This window comes from Phocoena phocoena, chromosome 20 (assembly GCF_963924675.1).
Source record: "Phocoena phocoena chromosome 20, mPhoPho1.1, whole genome shotgun sequence".
In the NCBI taxonomy this organism is placed as follows: domain Eukaryota; kingdom Metazoa; phylum Chordata; class Mammalia; order Artiodactyla; family Phocoenidae; genus Phocoena; species Phocoena phocoena.
The window spans coordinates 10,408,811-10,434,268 of record NC_089238.1 but is presented as its reverse complement, the minus strand read 5'-3'; the positions used below and the strand labels follow the sequence as shown (position 1 = coordinate 10,434,268).

Below are 25,458 nucleotides of genomic sequence, written 5' to 3'. Positions count from 1 at the left end.
GCTTTGGAGACTTCACAATGCATGAAGCCCCTTCTCTCATTAACTTTACATTCCAGTGGACGTGGATTTAGGCATGCTCATCACTGTGTTTCTGTTAAAATCCTGACTATACTCATATCTTGTTTAAGCCCTAGTACAACAACTGCTTAAAGTAACGTGCAATGACATGTTAAAGTTCTCACAAAATCCCGTATGGAACCCTCTCGTTGGATGTCTCTGCTGTGTGGTCTCCTGACTATTGTGAATGTTGATGTTGGGCAGAAACATTACCTTTTCATGAAAGAAATTCTTTTTCTACTTTAAGGACCGGAGTGAATGGAAAATTTCAGCTCTCGTTTGAGGACTTCAGAACGCAATAGAATACCATTTTACAGAATTTCACTTTTGTATGGATTCTCTGAAGAAAGATAATCCTTACCATACTCTTCACTTTTATAGAATGTATCACCACTATGGACTCTTTGATGAATTAGAAGACCTGAGCTCCAACGGAAACCCTTACCACATGCATCGCATCTGTATGGCTTCTCTCCCGTGTGGACTCTCTGATGAGCCTGGAGGTTTGATCTCTGACTGAAGCCCTTACCACACACCTCACATTTGTATGGCTTTTCCCCAGTGTGGACTCTGTGATGGGCTTGAAGACTTGAAAACCCACTGAAACCCTTACCGCACTGTTCACATTTATAGGGCCTCCCTTCTGTGTGGACCCTCTGATGTGCCTGAAGGCGTGAACTTTCACTGAAACCCTTTGTGCACACCTCACATTTGTACGGTTTCCCTCCTGTGTGGACCCTCTGATGTGCTTCAAGGCGTGAGCTCTGACTAAAGCCCTTCCCACACATCTCACATTTGTATGGCTTCACTCTGGTGTGGACTCTCTGATGACCTTGAAGATATGCTCTCTGACTGAAGCCCTTCCCACATACCTCACATATATATGGTCTCTCGCCAGTGTGGACACTCTGATGGCTTTGAAGGTATGATCTCTGACTGAAGCTCTTACCACACTCATCACATTGGTATGGCTTCTCTCCTGTGTGGACTCTCTGATGGGCCAGAAGAGTTGAGGCCTTACTGAAGCCCTTATCACATTCTCCACATTTATAGGGTTTCTCTCCTGTGTGAACCCTCTGATGAATTTGAAGATTAAAGCTCCAACTGAATCCCTTCCCGCACTCCTCACACTTGAATGGTTTTTCTCCAGTGTGAACTCTCTGATGGCCTTGAAGGTGTGAACTCCGACTGAACCCCTTCCCACACTCCTCACACCTGTATGGTTTCTCTCCAGTGTGAACTCTCTGATGGCCTTGAAGGTATGAACTCCGACTGAATCCCTTCCCACACTCCTCACACTTGTATGGTTTCTCTCCAGTGTGGACTCTCTGATGGGCTTGAAGGTATGAACTCCGACTGAATCCCTTATCACACTCCTCACATTTAAAAGGTTTCTCTCCTGTGTGGACCCTCTGATGAACATTAAGAATTGATCTATGACTGAAGACTTTACCACATGCGTTGCATTTGTATGGCTTCTCTCCAGTGTGGACTCTCTGATGATCTTTAGGTTTTGAATTCCAATTGAAGCCATTCCCACACTCCTTGTAAGGTTTCTCTCCAATGTGAATTTTCTGATGGCCTTGAAGATATGAATTTTGGCTGAAGCTGTTACCACATGTAAAATGTTTATATGGTTGTTCCCTAGTGTGGACTATCTGAAGGTCTTGAAAATGTGAGGCCAGACTGAAGCCATTACCACATACCTCAGAATTATAGGGAATCTCTTCCATGTGAACTCTGTGCTGAATGTTACAATCTGAGTTACAAATGAAACCCTTCTCACACTCCACATCTGTGTATAGTTTCTCTTCAGTTTGGATTTTCTGATGGGCTCGAAGGCAAGAATTCTGGTTAAAGGCATTCCCATTCTCCTCAAATTCATAGGGCTCCTGCTCAGTATGGACCCTAAAACTACTACTAAGGTCTAAGCTATGACTGAAGCCCTTCTCATAAATGTTGCATCTGTTGGACACCTCTCCTGTGTGAGTAAGTTCATATGTGTTATGAGAGGAACACTGATTGACATTCTCACCATATTCATATTTAAATGGCACCTCCTCTGCGTGTACTTTCTGATGGCATTGCAGATGTGAACTCTCAGAAACACAGTTATCTCCTCTACAAACACTTTGATGAGTATGAAGAACTGAACTGTAACTACAGTCCTTTCCACATGGACTGTAGGTACAGGGCTTTCCTTCTAAGTGTAACTGCTGAAGAACTTCAGAACTGGAGTCATTGCTGAAGGCTTTTCTGTACTCGTTACCAGGGTAGGGCTTTTGCCCTGTCTGAATTAAGTCTTGATTAAGCAATGAAACCTTCATGACATCTTCTCCACAGTCATGGCAGCTATAGATTCTTTCTGTTCTGTGTACACCCAGATTATCATTGTGATGTGAGATCCAACTGATACTTTCAGACATACGGAAATCATTTTTCATGGAAATTTTCTGACATCTACACTGATAATTACGTGACTCTGTAAGATACATTTTCCTCCAGGAATGCTGGGCTCTCCAAGAGGGAAATTCTTGACTTTTTATGTCATGGGAACCATCTCCTATATGAGTCAATACATAGTTCTCATCTTCAGAAATCTGAATCGGTATTCCTGCCCGAACTTGGCAGGGGGAATCACCTTGTTTTTGCAGCTGAGAAATATTCTCTTGAAAAATTTTCATCGAATCTTGACACCCAGTTAACCTGCCTGCACCTTGTTGCCAGGTCTGCCAGGTGGAAAGCTCTTTGGGGGAAAGGCAGCTTAATCCCACTTCTTGAATACTTTCCATATTATGTTGACTCTTGGTTCCTATAAGAATAAAGAGATTTTAGACGTGTACACAGTGAATGCTTTTATTCAGAGATTTCAAGATTTTGCACTTAGATGATGATATGCAACTTCAATAAACTGGAGGAAAATTCATGTTACTACCTCTGATGATACTTAGAAAATGGCTCATCTTTGGCTACACCAGGAATATGAGTAGGATCCACAGAATTCAGGCTATCTGCATGCCTCAAAATCAGGGCTTTGCAACACAACCTGGACATCGAAGATGGTGGCCCTGTTCAAAATGCCTAGTTAAACCATACACATATTATCATGGGCTGCCTGGAGATTTCAAGAAAACAGAAGGGGACAGTCTCAAATCGGAAAGAGTATAGTTTCAAGTGGATAAATGCTTTTTGCCCTGATAGTAATGGGCATGGTAACATTTTTGTTTTTAAGAAGACTGCATGTTAAATGCTGTGCAGATGAAGGTAAAAGTATATCTTTATGCTTGAGGCATCAAACTGCCTATCTCTAATTCACTCTTTATCTTCATGAGACTAATAAGCTCTTCTAAGTCACTGTAAGCCATTATCAGCTTTAACTCCTTTCAAAAGATATTTTGCAATTATCAAGGGCTATGGTGCAGGTCAGAACGTAAAACACGGGTGACAGAATTCAACTCCAAAGACATCAGAAAAAAATGGAAGCTGAGGGAACCATAGGCAAGTTTTATGGCACCAGTAGGTGTCCTTTGTTATCAAACAAACAAAACTCAGCGAACATTGACTTTGGCTTGCACCATTTTGCTGGAAAACTACTTTAATGTTTAGGGAATTTGAGGCTCCAGAAGAGTTGAAGATGCATATGTTTGGGTGGAAATGGCTTGTCCCTTAGTTATGAAAGCTCAGATTATCAGCAGGCAACAGATCTTCATATCCTGGTGAGAAGTATACTCCCTGAGGACCGGTGGTCCAACGGGGTTGAAGTAATAACGTGCACTCTCCTAACACTTGGCAGTACGTTAATTCTCTTTCAGCATCCGGCGGAGGAGGGGGGGAGCAGTAAAAGAGGATTCTTTTCATAACATGAACATTATCCTCAAACATAATAATTCTTTGTGTTTTTCTGTCTCTCCACACTGGGGTGGATTACCCACAAGGACAAGCACTTCACTGTGTACACAGCATTACCCTCACTGCCTGTAACACTCCTAGTGAATAGTAGTTGCTCAATAAGCACATAATGAATAGATCACAGCTTGAGTCACTCTCACTCACAGAACTGAAAGTGCATATATGTGTTGAGTTATTTTTCATGGGAAAGGAATTGGTGATGGCAGTTTTACTGCAATGTTGAAAGGCTGTGTGAGAGGTAGGGCTACACTCAGATATCACCTGCTGATGAGAAAAGCAAAGGTCACAAGAATCTTGTGGATTGTGTCTCTTTAATTTTGAAAATAAATGGTGTAGTTTTTCTTGTATAAAATCTTACCTGTAGCCCCACCCTATGCCCAATTTATAAAAAAATTAAAAATAAAAGGCCACACTGATGATTGCGTGGCAGCAGGATCTGGGGCAGTTCACTGACTGCAGGGTAACACTTTACGGCATGTCTATGAGTACTCATCTCAGTAGTACTTTAAAAAAAAATGCCAACCAACTATACTCCAATAAAAAATTAATTTAAAAAATGCCTAGTGATGTCTTTGGTTTCTCAAAAGCAAAGCTTTCAATTACTATGTTAATATTTTATATAATAACGAAATGAAGGGACACAGTATACGAGGCATGTCAAATAAAGTAAATAGCTTTACTTTTCTTTTGGCAAATGTGTCTTTCAAGGAATTGGTCTATTTCATCTAGGCTGTCAAATCTGTGGGCACAGAGTTTGTTCATAGTATTCCTTTTTTATTCTTTTAATGCCCACAAGTTCTGTAGTCATGTTCCCTCTTTCATTTCTGATATTAGTAATTCGCATTTCTGTGATATTAGTAATTTGTGTCTCTTTTTCTTAGCTACCCTAGCTAAGAAGCTTATCCATTTTAGGCATCTTTTCAAAGAACCAGCTTTTGGTTTCACTGATTTTCTCTACTGATTTCTTATTTCCAATTCTTTTTCTTGTCTTCTACTTACTTTTCTTCTGCTTACAATTTGCTTTTCTTTTTCTAGTTTCCTAAGGTGGAAGCTTAGATGATTGATTTTAGACCTTTCTTCTTTTCTAATACATATATTCAATGCTATAAATTTTCCTCTAAGCAGTGCTTTTGCTGCAGCCCACAAATTTTGGTAGGCTGTGTTTTCATTTTCATGTAGTTCAAAATATCTTAACATTTCTCTTGAGATTTCTTCTTTGACCCACGTGTTATTTGGAAGTGTATTGTTTAATCTCCATTTGAGGTTATCCAGTTATTTGATTTATTGACTTCTAGTTTAATTCCATTGCAGTCTGAGAGCAGGCACTGCATAATTTCTATTCTTTTAAATTTGTTAAGGTGTGTTTTTTGATTCAGAATATGGTCTATCTTGGTGAATGTTCCATGTGAGCTTGAGAAGAAGAGTTCTTTCTAATCATGTACATTAACAATGGCTACAACATCCAACTCTATGCCACAAAGCTATCACTTTAGAAGCCATTTTAACTCAGTCTACAGGGAAAAATATACTCCGTACCTTGTTTTATTGTGCTTTGCTTTATTGTGCTTCACAGGTAGGGTTTCTTACAAATTGAAGGCAACCCTATGTTGAGCAAGCCTACTGGCACTATTTTTCCAACAGAATTTGCTCATTTCATGTCTCTGTGTTACATTTTGGTAATTCTCACAATATTTCAAACTTTTTCATTATGATATTTGTCATGGTTATCTGTGATCTTTGATGTTACTACTATGACTCACTGAAGGCTCAGATGATGGTTAGCATTTTTTAGCAATAAAGTATTTTTTAGTTAAGGTATGTGAATTGTTCTTTTAGCATAATGCTACTGCACACTTAGTAAACTACAGTATAGTATAAACATGACTTTTATATGCACTAGGAAACCAAAAAATTTGTGACTTGCTTTATATGCAATATTTGCTTTATTGCAGTACTCTGGAACTGAACCTGCAATATCTCTGAGATCTGCCTGTTTGAAAACAAGAACAGGGTTATGTGGGGTGGAGACAGAAGAAGTGAAATGGAGAAAACAAAGACTATTCTAGCATAAAATGGCCAGCCTATCACAGCCTGAGATCAGATGTCACCACTGTAAATGATCAAAAAAAATCTAAAAATTATAAGAAAAAAGTAATCAAACATATGTATAATTTAAAAAACAGATGTGTCATATTTTATTACCATGCTATTTTACCCATATGTACTTTACGTCTGCAGTTAGTTAATGCAAATGTAGTAAGTTTTCTATTAAAAAGGAAATTCTGGCAAGGAATTGTAATGCTAGATCAACATGATTGGCATGTGTAAGACATCATAAGGTATTTATGAAAGGTTGCATTAAAACTTAAGGTTTAGTTAAGGTTAACATATAGGTTAAGCTATGACTTCAAAAACTCTTAACCCAGTGATGTCTGATATTCTAATTAAGCCATAAAGGAATTAAAATTATCAAAGGAAATAGCTGAGAACAGCTACATGAGAACTACTGACAGGAATGGTATTCAGATCTCGCTGGAACCAGCAAACTACCAAGGAAAGAGAAGAAAAAGCAAGATAATTTGCAGGGAACATCTTATTACTTGAAAGATGGAGATTACTAAAAGTATCTCTTGGTTAATGAAGTAGATGGTTTTGCCATAATTAGAGATGACACTGGAAATGAAAAACAGGAATAATCTGCTATGCGGAAAAAAAAAAAAAGCCCAGAAGCCCTTGGTTTATACAGCAATAATGCTTGCCTGGCTCTACGGACCAGAAACTTCCCTTTCCATCCCTGCTGGGAGTTTCAGATTGCATCAGTGGCAGTCAGCAGCATTAAGGTATAATGTTGGTAAAGGATCACCTTTCACAGCCCCTGGGGATCATGAAGCTTCATGTCAGCAACAGGTGTAGGTGGCTCTAAAAGGTTGTTGACTCTGCACCTCTGATCAAATTAATCAGGCAATTCCATGAAACAGATTCTACTTATGTGGACTGACAAGCTGATTTTATGTAAACATGGACTACAAATCATCTTTTTCACTCCAAGTAAAATTATTTTTTCTTATCACTTTCCAATAGAAGACAAAATTTAATCACTGGCAGAGAAGGCTGAAAACAGATTATGGAATATTACTGGATGTATTTGGAATGAATAGCCTATAACAGCACAAGAACACTAATGGTGGGAAACCATTAGTGAGGCTTAAGATCAATTTAATAGATTGTGACATGCAATTTTTTTTTTTTTGCGCTATGCGGGCCTCTCACTGCTGTGGCCTCTCCCGTTGCGGAGCACAGGCTCCGGACGCGCAGGCTCAGCAGCCATGGGTCACGGGCCAGCCACTCCGCAGCATGTGGGATCTTCCCGGACTGGGGCACGAACCCGCGTCCCCTGCATCGGCAGGCGGACTCTCAACCACTGCGCCACCAGGGAAGCCCGTGACATGCAATTTTAAAAAGGACAGAAAATATCACAGTTGCACTGCATGTCAGGGTATCCGTGCATAAATGCTTGTTTCAGACTTGCGGATATGTATACACACCTAGGTCTGTACTGGGTTACATTACATACTGAAGGCCATGGCCAAAAAAGTATGAAAACCACTGGTGTAAATAGTTGAGGAAGGTATAAAGTTTGTAATGAAACAATCGTAAGGCTCAAATGCAAAGTTCAAATACGGAAACTTGGAAAAATATCAATAGGTAGGTTTGTACCTCTTAGTTTCATGCCTACATGGACTGAAGTTTCAAAATACTGGGAACAAATTACCACTTGAGATATATTCTTTCTTTCCCTCAGGATGTATGAAACCTGAGAGTACAACTTTTTTCAGGTTATAATGGTCACCAGTTGAAAATTATACACTAGATCTTTATGGGGATGAAGGCTTGAAAACTGTCTAAAATCTACATTAACATTTGTTTATTTAATGGCTAACGTGTACAAAATAAAGATGAAGAAATATATACTTATTTTTGAATAGGGGATGAAAAGAAAGACAGGGGCTGGTCTTCCTACCTCTTGTTTTTCTCACCTTGAATCTTCCTTGCCTGGCCTGAAAAATACTAGGAAATTTATGCAGATGATGACTTTGGGAGAGATGGATGGGTTGCGACTTGGAACATCTTGCAAGGAGATGGACAGTTAAGCCATTATTGGGACTTCCCTGGTGGCGCAGTGGTTAGGGATCCGCCTGCCAATGCAGAGCACATGGTTCGAGCCCTGGTCCAGGAAGATCTCACATGTTGCGGAGCAACAAAGCCCGTGCGCCACAACTACTGCGCCTGCGCTCTAGAGCCTGTGAGCCACAATTACTAAGCCCACATGCCACTACTCCCATGTACCTAGAGCCCACTCACTGCAATGAAGAGTAGCCCCCACTCACCACAACTAAAGAAAGCCCACGCGCAGCAACGAAGACCCAATACAGCCAAAAAAAAAGAGAAGCCATTATTTATTGACATTGTTCTCCTTCCTAGTGGAAACTGAGATAGTTCTTCTGCTAACAGAGTGGTTGTAAGACTATCATTTTAAAAATATTTCTTTGCCCACGTCAATTAAATCAGCTCCTAGAGGCTGCAGGAAAGTCAATGGGGATAATTATGTCTCTCTTGGTTACAACTCCCAAGTTAAAGCTCAGTAAGGGGACTTCCCTGGTGGTCCAGTGGTAAAGAATCCACCTTCCAATGCAGGGGACGTGGGTTCGATCCCGGTCAGGGACCTAAGATCCCACATGTCGCGGGGCAACTATGCCTGTGAGCCACAACTACTGAGCTCACATGAGAGAACCCGCCTCAATGAGAGAACCCGCGTGCAGCAAACTATGGAGCCGTGCTCTGGAGGCCACGCACCCTGGAGCCCGCACGCCACAACTAGAGAGAAAACCTGCACACTACAACCAGAGGGAAGCCTGAGCACTGCAACGAAGAGACTGCGCCATAATGAAAATATCCCGCATGCTTCAACAAAGATCCCATGTGCCGCAACTAAGACCCGACGCAGCCAAAAAAAAAACAGCTCAGTAGGATGGTTTTCCTATTTGAATCTCTGAGTCACCAGGTAATTTATTCCACAGAAATAAAATCACTAGTACCCAACGACATTTGGATTGGGGTTTTTATTGCTGTATTTTCTATATTAGTAGTAAAAAAACAAGGGAGACGGCAGAGAAATGAATGCCCATCAATTAAAAAATGGGTAAATGATGCATGTTATAGCCACATATTGGATTATGTAGTGATGATTATTTTTAAAAAGAGATAATCTCAGATTGGGAGGGATTTCTTGCTCAAGGTACCATGAAGGAGAAAAATTAGTATATTAAAAATAAGAATGTACATTTTCAAAAAAAAAGAATGTACATTTTCAAAATTTTGCATTAATATATGGTATATACATGTTAGTATATGTAAAAATTTAAATAAAAAGAGATTTTAAAATATGACATTACATTCCTACTGATGCTATCAGGCAGGGGGACTGGCACACTATGGCTCTAGCCCTGTTTTTGTGTAGCTTAAGAACAAGAATAGATTTTACATTTTTTAAACTGGTGTACAAAGAAGCATATGTGACAGAGACCACATATGGCCAGCAAAGCCTAAAATATTCACTATCTGGACCTTTAGAGAAAAACTTTGCTGACCCCTGCTCTAGAGAGTATATTGCCTGTTATGACTCTGAATGTTAACTGAGATGGAAACAAAAAATTATAGAAGTGAAGTAATTTGTTTTGAAATTTTCAATTGACTTTCCTTCTCACCCAGGAGCATCCTTGGCTACACAGGTGTGACCATGGCTTCTGACACCAGGGTCTGAGGACTTAAAAACATTACTAAAATGTTTGGACTCGCATATATGTCCAACTTGGAAGTACCACTTCAAAAAGAAAATTACAGGCCAATATCTTTGATGAACATAATGTAAAAATCCTAAACAAAATATTAGCAAACTGAATTCAACAACACATTAAAAGGGTCATACACCAAAATCAAATGGGATTTATTGTAGGGATGCAAGGATGGTTTGACATCTGCAAATCAGTAAGTGTGATACACCACATTAACAAAATGAAGGATAAAAATCATTTTATCCTTCATCAAAAGCAAAAGAAACAAAAGCAAAAATAAACAAGTGGGGCTACAGTCAAACTAAGAAGCTTCTGCACAGCTAAGAAAACCAACAATAAAACGAAAAGGCAAACTATTGAATGGGAGAAAAATATGTGCAAATCATATATTTGATAAGGGGTTATATCCAAAATATAGAAAGAACTCATACAATTCAATAGCAAAAACCAAACGATCTGATTAAAAAAATGGGCAGAAGACCAGAATAGGCATTTTCCCAAAGAAGACATACAGATGGCCAACAGGTTCATAAAAAGATGCTCCACAACATTAATCATCAGGGAAATGCAAATCAAATCCACAATGAGATTATCACCTCCCACCTGTTAGGATGTCTGTTATCAAAAAGACAAGAGATAACAAATGGTGGCAAGGATGTGGAGGAGAGGGAGCCCTTGTACACTACTGGTGGGAATGGAAGTTGGTGCAGCCACTATGGAAATCAGTATGGAGGGTCCTCAAAAGATTAAAAATAGAACTATCATATGATTCAGCAATTCTACTTCTGTGTATTTATCTCAAGAAAACGAAAACAGTAACTCGAAAAGATATATGGGGCTTCCCTGGTGGCACAGTGATTAAGAATCCGCCTGCCGGGATTCCCTGGTGGCGCAGTAGCTGAGAGTCCGCCTGCTGATACAGGTGACACGGGTTCCTGCCCCAGTCCGGGAGGATCCCACATGCTGCGGAGCGGCTGGGCCCGTGGGCCGTGGCCGCTGGGCCTGCGCGTCTGGAGCCTGTGCTCCACAACGGGAGAGACCACAACAGTGAGAGGCCCGTGTACCACAAAAAAAAAGAATCTGCCTGCCAATGCAGGGGACGTGGGTTTGAGCCCTGGTCTGGGAAGATTCCACATGCCGTGGAGCAACTAAGCCCATGCGCCACAATTACTGAGCCTGTGCTCTAGAGCCCACGAGCCACAACTACTGAGCTCGCGTGCCACAACTACTGAAGCTCACGCGCGTACAGCCCGTGCTCTGCAACAAAGAGAAGCCACCGCAATGAGAAGCCCATACATCACAACGAAGAGTAACCCCCGCTCACCGCAACTAGAGAAAGCCCGTGCACAGCAACAAAGACCCAACGCAGCCCAAAATAAATAAATAAAAATAAATAAATTCATACAAAAAAGAAAAAATATATGCACCCCCATGTACACTGCAGCATTATTTACAATAGTCAAGATAAGGAAACAAACTAAGTGTCCACTGATGGATGAATGGATAAAGAAAATTCAGCCATAAATAAAAATGAAATCTTGCCATTTGCAACAATACGGGTAGACCTTGAGGTATTTGAAGACAAATGCCGCTCGATCTCTCTTATATGTGGAACTTAAAGTCACCACCCCCCGCCCCGCAACAAACACACAAAACCAACCAAGCTCACAGATACAGAGAACAGACTGTTGGCTGCAAGAGGCAGTGGTTGGGGGATGGGAAAAGTAGGTGAACTGTTGTTTTTTTTAATTTAAGTAAATTGAATAAAACTTTTTTAAAAAACCATAGCTAGGTCAAGAGACTGTTTAGGTGTTAGGGGATGCGACGGTGAGAAGAGAGGACAGAATGGGAAGATAAAGAGCTGGGCATCTGAATGAGGAAGTTAATGCAAGAGTGTCTCCCTTGAAATTGCTGCATGGGAAGGGTCACTTATAATGTTGGCATTGATCATTTCTGATATTTCCTTTAGCTGACTGGCTATTCATCTTTTAGGAATAATGGCTACCTATCCATGAATACTCAAGGACACCTGAACAGTTAGAATTAGGACAGGCATTCATCAGTTGACAGACAATATTCTGGAGTATCCTTCCACCACACTGATTTATTCTATACCTATTAGCTGCCTCAAGGAGGACCGAAGACAGTGAAAGACCACACGTGCATTAACCGATTTAGTCCGTCACGGCACAGTAACCTTGGCTTGTCTGATGGGCAGCAATGGGCCAGTGCAGCTGGGACAGGATGAATGAGCTAGAATATGGAAAGCTAGAGGGGGTGAGGGGACAGACACCTCAGGGCCTGACATTTTCTGACTCATGTTTCAGGAGGGGCTCTCTGGCTTCTGGGTCACTGCTGGATGGATCTCACCTGAACACCCATCTCTCTGGGTCTCCGTCTCCATCATCAAAAGCTCTTCTCTCTCCAGCTGGAATATAAGCTCCGGTTTGAAGGGCTGATTCCCTGCAAAAAGGCGAGCGAGGACAGCAAAAGTTTTAAATTTTGACCAAGTCCCACTTGTGTGTTTTTTTTCTTTTCTGAATCATGTTTTTGGGATCATATCTAAGACCTCTTTGCCTAACCCAAGGTCATGAAGATTTTCTCCTGTGTTTCTTTCTAGAAGTTACATTTTACATTATGTCTCTTATCCATTTTGAGTTAATTTTTTGGTAGATGTGAGGCATGCAAATGTATGCATATGGAAGTCCAAATGCTTCAGCACCATCTGTTGAAAAGATGATACTTTCTCCATTGAATGGCCTTGGCACCTGTAGTACATCTAAAATAGTCTCAGAATTGCTTATTCCATATCAGAGCAATAAACAAATCCACTGAAAAGTGTTCAGGATTGCAAGTCATTCTCCCATCCCCCTCCCACTGTACCTAAAACTAAGGGTATAGAGTTATACACCGTGTTCCTTAGCTACTTCCGTGAATACTTTTTCTCTATTCATTGTGGTTAAGGTATTAATTTCAAATACAATTCATTTTTCTTTTAGATGATCATCCCTTTGCCTTCTTATTGGATTTAATTTTCAGAATGTGTTGAACCAACATATTTTCAGAAGTCCAAACTAGACAAAAAGGTGTATTCAGACAAGTGTAAGTCTCTCAAACATCCCTTCCACACTATTACCTTCCACCCACTTATAAGAAACTAACTTCATGATTTCCGGATTAATCCTTCCTGTGTTTCTTCTTATAAAGGTCGGCAGATATTCATATATTTACTTATTTTCCCTTCCTCCTTACACAAACTAGTATACTATTAATGCTCTTTTGCACTTTGTTATCTTTAGGGAAAATTCCTTCAAGTGAACTGGGAAAAGTTAACTCCATAGTTCTGTTAAATATTGTCAAATTCCTCTCCTTAGGGGTGGTATTGAGTTGCACTCCTACTTTCAATGCATGAAAGTGTTTTATTCCCCACAGCTTTGCCCCCAAAATACAGTGTTATGTTTTTGAATTTTTGCTAATCTCATGGATGAAAAATGGTGTTTCAGTATGATCTGAATTAACATCTCTCTTATTTTGAATGAAACTGAATAACTATTCATATATATACATATTTATATCAATATGTGTGCATGTATATGTGTATGTATATGAATATACACACACACAGACACACCCTACCTCCTAGCTCTAAACCCTGAGACCAGGAAACAAAGAAACCACAGTGGCAAGGACAATCCCTAGCATCTAGACCTTGGTGTTAAATACCATTCCCTAATAAATCAAATAAATGATTCCGGAGCTGGGGCAAAGTAAAGGATGAGCCTAGGACAGCATGCTATGCCCCCAAATAAGACAGTGCTCAAAAAAAGGCTGGGGGCATATTGCAAGGGCAAGGAGTCAGCTTAAAGGGGTCAAATTTGGAACAACTTTAGCAAGATAATTATTACAGTAATAAATTACAAATCATTTTTATAAGAGAATTCACAAGTCCCTACAAATAATAAATAAATAAATGGTTAAGAGAGAGGGGCTCTTGCTTTCTGTAGAATGCCAAGTGCTCACTGCTACGTGTGAAGGAAGCACGAAGTCAGAAAATCATCATTTGGTAACTATCGTGGTAAAGACTGGATACGGCAAGAATCATCAATGGATGCTAAGTCTATAGGGAAATGTTTGTGTGGTCTTAAAAAGTGTTGCCTTGTGACTGCAAGAGGAAACAAAGCAGTAATCTTAGAGTGGAGAAATTGGACATCTTGACAGGGTGATGAAAATTAGCATCACTAATGAGGGACAGATGGTGTGTCTCTAGATGTGATACCCTCAAAAGGACACACCACTACCAACTGCAGAGGTCCAGCCAGAATGGATCATCTGAATCTAATTATGAGGAAATACTAGGAATGCTCTATTGAAAATGGGGGGACGGAGTAGCAGTATTCCTTAAAAAGTCACAGTCTTAAAAGGCAAAGCAATGCTGTGAAAATGTTCCATATTAAAGGAGGCTAAAGAAACACCGACAGCTAGACTAGACCATAGCCTGGATCTTGCCCTGGAGAGAAAAAATTTGCTTTAAGTTAGATAATTGGCTCTACTGATAAAATTAGGGTATAAATGATAGATTGGATAAAAGGACTATATCTGCACTGGGGATATGTAAGAGAATATTCCTATTTCTACAAAATATACTGTTCAGTGAAGTATTAACCTTGCCCAAAGAGAGGTCTGGCTTTTGCCCTCAGCTCTTCTGGCTTTTGCCCTCAGCTCTTGGGAGATGATCTCTAAGCACTGGCCATGTACTGCCTGATAAGAGTGTCTTTTTTTACCTGGAGGCCCTGGGCCGCACCAGAGAGTTTAACAATGTGATTTATGGTGGGGCCTTTAGGCCATGTGTATCAGCTTGATTTCCGGGAGTGAGGGGGCAGATGGAAACCAAAGTCAGCCACGTAGGTGCTCAACCACATCTATGTGACCAAGCCGCCATCAAAGCTCTGGACACCAAGGTTTGTGTGAGCCTCCCTGGTTGGCAACACTCCGCATGTACGGTCACCCGTCACCGATGGGGAGACTGAGTGCTGTCCACGACTCCACTGGGAGAGGACAGCTGGGAGTTTCTGCTGGAAACTCCCCTGGACTCTGCCCCAGGCATCTCTTCTCTTGGCTGATTTTATTCTGTATCCTTTCCATGTAATAAAGTGTAGCTGTGAGTATAACAGCTTTTAGTGACTTCTGAGAGTTCTAGCAAATTACTGAGGCTCAGGGGACCCCCCGAGCTTGCAACTGGTGTCAGAGTAAGGGTAGTCTTGGGATTCCTGAACTCTGCATATACACTGAAGTATTTAGAGATAATAGGGCCATAGTGTATGTAAATTACCCTCAAATGGTTCAGAAAAAAAATTAGGTATATACATATGTTTTCATACATATAAATATTTATGGAGATAGAAAGAACACGCACATAAATGATAAAATTTAAATGGGGTAAAATGTTACTATAGGTGAATCTAGGTAAAAGCTGTATGGGTGTTCCTGTTCTATACTTTTACTTTTGCAAATTTTCTAAGTCTGAAGTTATTTACAACTACATTGTTAAAGCAAAAAACAAAATACCTGTGAAAAATCACATTTATAAACAACTACAGTGGGAATTCCCTGGCGGTCCAGTGGTTAGGACTCGGTGCTTTCACTGACGGAAGGCCTAGGTTCTACCCCTGGTCAGGGAACTAAGATCCCGCAAGCCGTGTGGTGTGGTGCCCCCACACACACCAAAACAAAACAAAAACAAAAACAACTACAGTTACTGGAACCCTGAAAGACAAAGAAGCTGGAGCAACTCACTAAACTGATTTTATGACAAACCAGTGGGGCAGCACCACAAGCTGCCCATTTATAGTCCAAAGGACAGATTTTTTTCCTGGACAGAAACATCTTGTCTCTGCTGTACAGGGATTATTAGGACTCCCAGGCACCCAAGCTCAGAGAATGATTTTAGGAGTCCCAGAGCTTCAAGCAACTGCACACACAAAGACACCCCAGGAGGCTGACACTGCGTCACAGAGGGCGCCCGTCCTCACCCACTGAGAGCAGGTTCCGGAAGTTCTCCAGCATCACGTCTCGGTACAGCTTCCTCTGGGCAGAGTCCAGCAGCCCCAGCTCCCCCTCGGTGAAGACCACGGCCACGTCCTTGAAGGACACTGGCTCCTACAATACCAAACACACACAGACTATGTTTATGGAAGAGGGGCAGCACTGAGAAAGTGTCAAGAATGGGAAGCTGTTCCGGATTCCGAGGGACCGAGTCAAGTTTCAGTAGCTGCCTGCTGTTTGCTTTTCACACTGCCAATTCCATCCACCAGAAGGGCTGCAGGAAAAGGCATCCTTGCACTTTAAATGGCTGCCTTTTGTTCGTACTCCTACAGGTAAGTCCCTGGGACTCTGGTGCATTGCGTGGGCTGCTAGAAAAGCTTTAGTTCCAACAGCGTGTGATGGAGTCTGTTTTCCCTCTTTTATACGCTTACACAATTATTTAATGTGCTGATCCTACAAGGCACGAGTCACCCCTACTGTTCGAGTACGTAGCTCCTCCTCTGTGCCCCATCTAGATGTGCAGCATTTGTGGGCGCGGCTCTGGAGCCTGAATGCCTGTGTTCACATCAGGATGCTCTGCTGTGGGACCTTGGACTTGGTCCTCCTCCTCTCTTCATTTGCAGGCTGCTAACTGTACCTTAGGGTACTGGTAATAAAACGAGTGACTATAGGTCAAGCACTCGGGACCAGTGACTGGTACATAGTAAGTACCCAATAAATGATAACTATTATTGTGATGATGGATGATGATGAAGGATGACGATGACGATTTCTGGCATCCCACTTCAGGGCTGCACAGTAATTCAAGAAATTGATGACTGAGAATATAGTGAACTGATCCAAATAATGCACGCTTAGGTTTAGATTACTTATTATAAACAATGTTGCAAAAAAAAATCTTTCCATATAGACCTTAGTCCCTGGAACTCTGCTGGTTATCTCCTTAAAATAAATTACAAAAAGTAGAAATGGTAATGTTGAAGAATAACAAACTTTAAAGTTTTGAAACCATAATGGTAGATGTTTCCTCAAAAAGATTTTCTTAACTTATTCTGCTTCCAAGAAAGTATAAATCCCTAAAACTCTATACCCTGGCCAACAATGGACATGAATATTAAAAAAAAAAAAATCTTTGATAATCTCAGAAGTCAATTTGGGAAGTAAAAACTAGTTATCTCAAAAAATTTTCACGGAACTTCCCTGGCGGTCCAGTGGTTAAGAATCCGTGCTTCCACTGCAAGGGGCACAGGTTCGATCCCTGGTCAGGGAACTAAGATCCCACCCGGTACGGCAAAAAAATTTTTTTTCACAAACTTGATTAGTAATGAAGATCATTCCCTTTTCATAGGTTTGCTGGTCATCTCTATTTCTTGTTTTGTAATAACATTCATTCATTTGGGGATAGTAAGGCCTTTTCTTCCATGTATGTGATAAAGATTTTTCTTTCTACCTTGCTATTTGTCTTTTAATTTTTTCCTATAGGGAAATTTAAAATTTCTATATGAAGACTTGCTCAACAGTGTATTTGTTCTGGCTGGAGCTCTGAACATCACAACTTCAAGTCTTGGTCTCTGAGTGAGAACTCTGGTTTGTTTTTTGTTTGTCTGTGTGTTTGGGGTTTTTTTTTTTTGCCCCTCTTTCCACCCAAATGGTATGCCTGATACTCTTAATCCAGAGGCAAAGGCTTTGGAGTTGGCCAGATACTTGCCTACTGCAGGAACTTGAACAGGTTTTCAACTTACATGAACCTCTTATCTTCATGTTGACAGTGAAGATGATTCCAAGTCCCTCTTAGAGCAGTGAATAGCACGACAGATGGAAAGTGCCTGTGTGCCTTATAGTATGTCTAAAATTTTAAAAGTAAGTACCCGTAATGCTCTAATAAATTATTTCATGAACGGTGTGACACACAGGCACACAGACACAGACACACACAAAGAAAGCGTTCAGGTCCTGGAAAGAAAGAATCTAGCTCTTTTTGAACAAAAACAGCTAACACTATTTTTTTCTGAGTTCAGCCTCAGTATGACCCTGTTAGACAAAACCATCCTTTAAGTAGTCTTTTTACAAAGGTACCACTTAAGAAAAAGAAAATTTTTTTTAAGTTTTGAGTCCCTAGAACATAAGGACAAATAGTATCAGAATTCTCTCAGAACTGCTTTTTGAGTAAAGATTAGATGTAGAGAAACTGATACTGTTGTGTAAAACTATGAGAATCCTCACAAATTTAAAAGCTTGTGAATGACGAATAGTTAAAAAAAATGGGGGAGAGTGTATAACAGTTCATTGAAATAATATTAGATGACAAAAATTAAGTGCTATAATTTTAAGTGAAAAAAAATTCACAATTGTATTATTACAAGTATAGTTATGAATGCACATGAAAAATGAGCATGGGAAACAGGTGATTTGTAAGCAGGGTAATAATGTGCGGGCTTTCCCATTTTAAAAATTCCTATTCTCTTTCACACCATTAGTTGTGAAATACAATGATAATAAAAACTGAAAAGGGAAACTTAAAAAAAATGAAACAAAAGAGCACGGCACACAAATGGTATTAAATGTCTGCTGTCATTCTTTACGCTTGGCAAGGAAGAGAAAAAAGGTGTCCACTTACTGAGAAATGAAATACCCGTTAAGTGACGGAAATAAAAATCCAACTCACCTGGAACTTGATCATCTTCTCCGTTTCCTGGGGAAAGGCAGAGACCTGAAGAGGCACAAAAGGTAAAAAGAAAGAAGCCATGAGAGAGGGGGAAATGCATCTCTGTGCAAATCAGAAAAAGGTGTCCCTCCTCCCAGGCACACACACCTTCACAAGCAGGGTGTGGGCTGGGGTCCAGCTGCCACTAGGCTATCCTGGCAGGATGCCCACGAGCATGGGACAGCCTGCACCGCCATACCTGGCAGTTCTCACACACCTCGAGGTTCCCCAGGTACTCATTCTGATCCTGGGAAATGTGGGAAAGGAGAGACAGTTAAGTGGGAGAGGAGAGGTACTGGTTAAAAGTGGCCTCTGGGGACAATTCGTTTTCAAAACCTCACATTGCTATAAAATTGCTGTATATTGGCACTGCTATATATTTGCTATATATTTTTAATCATGGTTAAGTTAATTAACCTCTCTAGGTTTCATTTCTGCAAGCTGCAGCATTGGGATCGTAATAGTACCAACATTTAAGATTGCTGTTAGGATTATGTGCATAAGTAGTGGAAAACTGTTGTAACTATACCAATGTTTTCTATTATCTTGTAGCTGCAGAGAAGCAGATACTATTCTACATCATAAAACTGTCCTTGCAGATGGGGTTGAAAGAAATCTGCGTGGCAGAGATTATGGCTTTTCACTTAATAAGTTGTTGCCCTGATAAGAACATTTGTTTAGACACTGAGCCCACCCTTCTGAAAAGTTTAGTGGCTGGTGAATATTCCTCCTGAAGCGGGAGGAGGCTCAACTGGTATTGATACTTCCCTCTTCCCACATGGATATAATAAAGATTAAAGAAGCCCGTGATGCTACTATATCTGTATAAAGCATTGGCTCACTGCTTGACCCTTGGGAGGATTTGGAGAACAGGAGTGTAATTTCTTGGGTTCTTCCTCAAGGTTATTTACTGTTCTCAATAGTTATTTACTGTTATTTATCTTATTTACTATTCCCAAGCAACTTCAAAGTCATCTGTGGAAGAAGAACTCAAAAAAGGGCTAATCATGGGCTTTGTGGCCACAAACTGTCTCTGTGGAATGCTGTTCTTTCTGTTCTTTTTACAACCTTTCATATGTATTGGGTTGGCCAAAAAGTGCCTTTGGCTTCTAAGTAAAAATAAAAGACACATTTTTCATTTTCACCAAGAACTTTATTGAACAATGTATTCACCCTTTTGTTCCACTACCTTCTGCCATTTTTCAGGCAACTTTATAATTCCATCTCCCCAAAAGTTTTTACCTTTCTGAGCAAAAAACTGTCCCAGGTGCCTTTTACAGTCTTCCAGGGAATTGGAATTTTTTCTATTAAGAGAATTTTGTAAAGACCGACATAAATGGAAATCCAAAGGCGCAATGTCTGGTGAATATGGCAGATGAATCAGAACTTCCCAGCCAAGCTGTGACAGTTTTTGCCTGGTCATCAAAGAAACATGTGGTCTTGCATTATCCTGATGGAAGATTTTGCATTTTCTGTTGACTAATTCTGGACACTTTTCGTCGAGTGCTGCTTTCAGTTGGTCTAATTGGGAGCAGGACTTGTTGGAACTAGTTGTTTGGTTTTCCGTAAGGAGCTTATAATTGAGGGCTCCCTTCCAATCCTACCATATACACAACATCACCTTCTTTGGATGAAGACCGGCCTTTGGTGTGGTTGGTGGCGGTTTATTTCACTTGCTCCACAATCTTCTCCATTCCACATTATTGTACAGTATCCATTTTTAATTGCCTGTCACAATTTGTTTTAAAAACGGAATGTTTTCATTACGTTAGTAGAGAATCGCATGCAGAAATATGGTCAAGAAGGTTTTTCTTCACTTAACTTACATGGAATCCAAACATCAAAGCGATGAACATAACCAAGCTGGAGCAAGTGAGTTTCAATGCTTGATTTGGATATTTTGAGTATGTCGGCTATCTCCCGCGTGGTGTAACGTTGATTGTTCTCAATTAATGTCTCGATTTGATTGCTATCAACTTCAACCAGTCTACCCAACCGGGGAGCCTCGTCCAGCAAGAAATCTCCAGCATGAAACTTCGCAAACCACTTTTGACACGTTCCATCAGTCACAGCACCTTCTCCATACAGTGCAAAAATCTTTTTTCACGTTTCAGTTACGTTTTTACCTTTCTTGAAATAATAAGGCATAATATGCCAAAGATGTTGCTTTCTTTTCCTTCCATCTTCAATATTAAAACGGCTACACAAAAATTCGTAAGTCTTTTTTTAAATGCACACTGATATGACAGCTGTTACGTACAATCTAACAAAATTGTTTTGAATGAAGTTAAAGACAACTAAGGGCTACTAGAGCCATCTAAAGGAAAAAACCGAACGAGCCTTTTGGCCAACCCAATAAGAACCATTCTTAGCTGGGGAGGAAAAGGGGATTTACAAAAATAAGCCATGGGCAGTAGTTTGCCCACCTGCATCCTTGACCCTGTTAGCTTTTAACACTCAGCTGCTCCAGGATACCTTTTAACAGGTTTGGCTGCAGCCTTATTAATTCCTAAAACTTTGCCAGTCTAATAAAATCAGGGCTTTGGCCAAGAGCCCAGGCTATAGCATCAGGCCACCAAGCTTCAATCTTGATTCTGCCACTTACTGGCAAAGTAAACATTTACAAGTTAATTAACCTCTTGATGCCTCTGTTTCTTCATCTGTAAAATGGAAATAAAAATAGAGTTATTATGAAGAACAGATGAGTTAATGCACCAAAGCATTAGAAAGCCAGCGAGGTTCATAATAAACACCTAATAAATGTTAGCTGTTATTTGTATCATCCTCATTATCACCATGAAGTATACAGAAGCCACACATTAGCCTTGGTTTGTTTCTAACTATATTTACTTTAGGTAGCAATTATCAAAAGGTGTATATTACCCTTGGAATATTCTGAAAAAGCTGGTGGCTTCGGCATCCCACCAAAACTTACTGAGATAAAGGACAGGGAATAGTTATACTGTTTATTCTCCCACATGCATTTTCAGAAAATCTGAACACAATCTCACATAGCTGAAGGTTCCTATTTTCTGCTGCCTGTTGGAAAACTACACCAACCCCTAACAGATACTGAATAACTCTTTTCTGCTAATCCCTATACTTGGCAATGAACACAATGAGAAATTGACCTAGTCCCTGCTACATAGAAACCTGCAACTGAGTGGGAGAAACAGATCAGAAGGAGCAGAAACTCCAGTGAACTCAGACAGGTCAACAGAAATTGCTAAAACTGAAGCTTATGCAAGTAATGTGCACTCTGTTGTATTTGATAGCATGTTCTAGAAATGTCAACAAGGTCAAGCTGGTTAATGGTATTGTTCAGGTAGGAATAATCAGTTTTGTATTCTTAATGAGTTTCAGTCTGCCTGTATTGATTACTGAGAAGAGTGTTGAAATCTCCGTATTTAATTGTGGATTTCTCTATCTCTTCTTTCAGTTCTGTCAGATTTTCTTCATGTAGTTTGAAGCTCTGTTGTTTTCTGGATACACACTTAGGATTGTTATGTCTACGTGGTGAACTGACGCTTGGTGTAATGTCCCTACTTCTCCCTGGTAATAGTCCTTGTTCTGAAGTCTATTTTGTCTGATATTAATATAGTCACTCCAGCCTTTTTTGATTGATGTTTGCATGGTACTTTTTTTTTAATCCTTTTAACATATCTATACCCTTATAGCTAAAGTGGGGCTCCTTTAGACAGCATATACTCAGTTTTTGTTCTTCATCCAATCTTAACAATCTTTTAAAATTAGCATATTTAGGTCATTAGCATTTCATGTAATTTTTAATATGGTCAGATTTAAGTCTACCATTTTATTATTTTTCCCTGTTTTTCCTCCTTGATTTTCTTCCTCTATGACCCTTTTTCTGCCCTCTTTTGGGATGAATTTTTTTAGAATTAAATTCATCCCTTTTCATCTATTACTTTTTGGCTATTATCACCTTTTTTTTTTCCTCCTCCGGGGTTGCAATATACATATCTTTCACAGAGTACTTAGTGTTATTATTTTACCAATTCCCCTGTTCTTTAATTAGTTGTCATATGTATTCTCTATATACAGTGCTCTAGCCAAGAAAGCTATAAATTTTATTTTAAACAGTTGCATTTTTAAGAGGAGAAAAAGAATATTTTATATTTACAAAAAAACTTACTATTTTTGTTGCTCTTTTTTCATTTCTGAAGTTCCTAGTTTCCATTTGGTATCATTTCTGTTCAACCTAAAGAACTTCCTTTAACACTCCTTTTTAGCATAGGTGTGACATTTCCCCCCCTTCTTCCTGAAGGAAATTTTCACTGGATATATAATTCTGAGTTGACAATTTGTTTAAGCACCTCAAAGATGCTGTTCCAATGTCTTCTGGCCTACATGATTTCCAATGAGAAATCTGCAGATGTATGAATCATTGTTCTACCACATATTTTCTCAAGAATTTTTATCTTTAATTTTCAGAAGTTTATGATGTATCCAGAAGTGATATTTTCTCTATTATAGCATTAAACAAGAAGTGAGTAACAAAAAGATATCTGGACAATCTCCAAACATTTAGAAATTAAACAGCATACTTCTAGCAACCAATGGACCAAGTCACAAAAGAAAGTAGAGCAGGGACTTCCCTGGTGGTGCAGTGGTTAAGACTGTGCGCTTCCAATGCAGGGGGCTTGGGTTTGATCCCTGGTCAGGGAACTAGATCCCACATGCATGCCGCAACTAAGAGTTCACATGCCACAACTAAGGAGCCTGCATGCCGCAATTAAGAAGCTGGTGAGCCGCAACTCAGGAGCCCACCAGCCACAACTAAGGAGCCTTCGAGCTGCAACTAAAGGAGCCTGCCTGCCACAAGTAAGGAGCCTGCCTGCCACAACTAAGACCCAGAGCAACCAAAGAAAGAAAGAAAGAGCATATTTTGAATGGAATGAAAATGAAGACACAACATATCAAAATGTATGAGATGCTGCCAAAGCAGATATTTTTTTTAAAAATGTATTCAATGATGTATATATTAGAACAGAGGAGGAGTCTTAAATCCATTATCTAAGCTAAGAACTAGGGGAAAAAGGGCAAATAAATTAAACCTAAAACAAACAGAAAAAAAGGAAATAATAAACATAAGACAGAAGTCAATAAATCCAAAATAAACATAAAACATAAATCGATGTAACTGAAAACATGAAAACACTAGTCAAAATCAGCGTTGGCAAAATATGGCCAATTATGGTCCACTGCTTCTTTTTGTATAGGCTGTGTGTTAATGATGGTTTTTAACATTCTTAGAGATGGACAGAGTTTTTTAAATGGTTGGGGAAAATTTTTTAAAGAATATTAGGACACATAAAAATTACATGAAATTCAAATTTCAATGTCCAGAAAGTGTTACTGGAACATTATCATGCTCATTTGTTTACATATTGCCTATGGCTGCTTTCATACTACAGCAGCAGAGTTGTGTAGTTACAACAGAGACCGTATGTGCCCCTCTCATTTCTTTATACTGTTGCTAAACACAGTACAAATCATAGAGACCTAGCTATAGCTCAACAGCAATTGAAGTATCACATGTGTTTTTTAAAGTATCGCATGTAATGATATACCACAACATTTAATTTTTTTTATTACTAGCACATACTCATCATGTCAAAACAAGAAGAGAAAAAGAGACTTCAAATGTTGCACTTTTAAGGCACATTGGAAGTAAAATATTTTGTTACAGAATTAGATGGCAAAGCCTTTTGCCTTTTATGCAGCAACAACATAGCTATGCTAAAAGAATACAATATATGTGAACATTAGCAGACTAAGCATTCATCACAAATATGCTCAATTCACAGTAAAGCACTGGTCAGAAGGATTTAAAAATTTTAATGAAACGTCTCATTGGAACAGATATTCTTCACAAAAGTAATGAAAATGAGGCTGTAACCAAAATAAGTTTTGGATATTCAGATATTCAGCTTCTATTTCTGTCCCAAGCAAATAAAGCAATTTACCAATGATGAGTTAATTAAATCATGTTTGACTGTGGCAGCCAAAGAAATGTGTCCTGAAAAAATAAAACTTTTCTAAGATTATTAGACTTTGGGCAAGAATCGTTGCTCAAAGAGTTGAATACAATGGGAACACTATAGTCAATTACAATACAAGGGAAATAATTCTGATAAACTTTATTTGGCTCTTGGCAATTCAGCATATGTCACAGATGTTGCTCGGTAACGGTTTATTGAAGGAATCATTGCCAAGTTTGAAGTGACTAATCAGTAAGTCACCAGAACAGCCTGCGTGGAACAACTACAAGTGAAAATATTTTCAAAGAAGTTGAAAACATACTAATTCAGTGTAACCTGAAGTGTAATCTTCTGGACTGTGTGAAAACTGATGACAAATTTATAAAGCTGGTAAAAATGTAAGTTTGTAGTCTATGGTTCTTTGTTGTATTATTCATCAGCAGGTACTCTGCAGAAAATATTTTAATATATCAGGTGCTACTGAAGCAGTAGCATCAACAGTGAACTTCATTTACTCTCATGGACTTAATCATCAAAAGTTTCATGAATTTCGTCAGAAACAGAAGCTAAATATCCTGACTTGCCTTACCACCCAGCAGTTCAATGGCTGAGCTGCAGTAAAGTTTTATTGCGATGTTTTAAGTCTCGGGCTTTCTAAGTGAGAAAAGCTGCCCTCCACCACTATTACTGAATACTGAATGGCTTTGGAAATTAGCTTTAGCTGCAGACTTCATGATGTTTTTTAATGAATTCAACCTAGAAGGCAAAAATAGCACTTATACTGTAGTAAAGTCATTTCAATGACGACTAATTTTGTTTGAATCCCAAGTAGTGCCAAGCTACTTTATAAATTTCCATTGTTGTCAAAAGTTAAAACAAGGCAGATCTTCAC

General features: G+C 39.6%; 1 protein-coding gene across 1 annotated transcript; it reads right to left on the bottom strand.

Moving 5' to 3' along the window:
* Nucleotides 1-450: 450 nt before the first annotated feature.
* LOC136140473 (zinc finger protein 112-like) lies at nt 451-25,424 on the bottom strand. The gene is given in 7 exon segments (XM_065898605.1): nt 451-479; nt 482-1,667; nt 1,830-2,389; nt 2,474-2,869; nt 12,189-12,281; nt 15,848-15,974; nt 25,410-25,424. Coding segments are annotated over 7 exon segments (2,406 nt in total).
* Between the last annotated feature and the right edge of the window lie 34 nt (nt 25,425-25,458).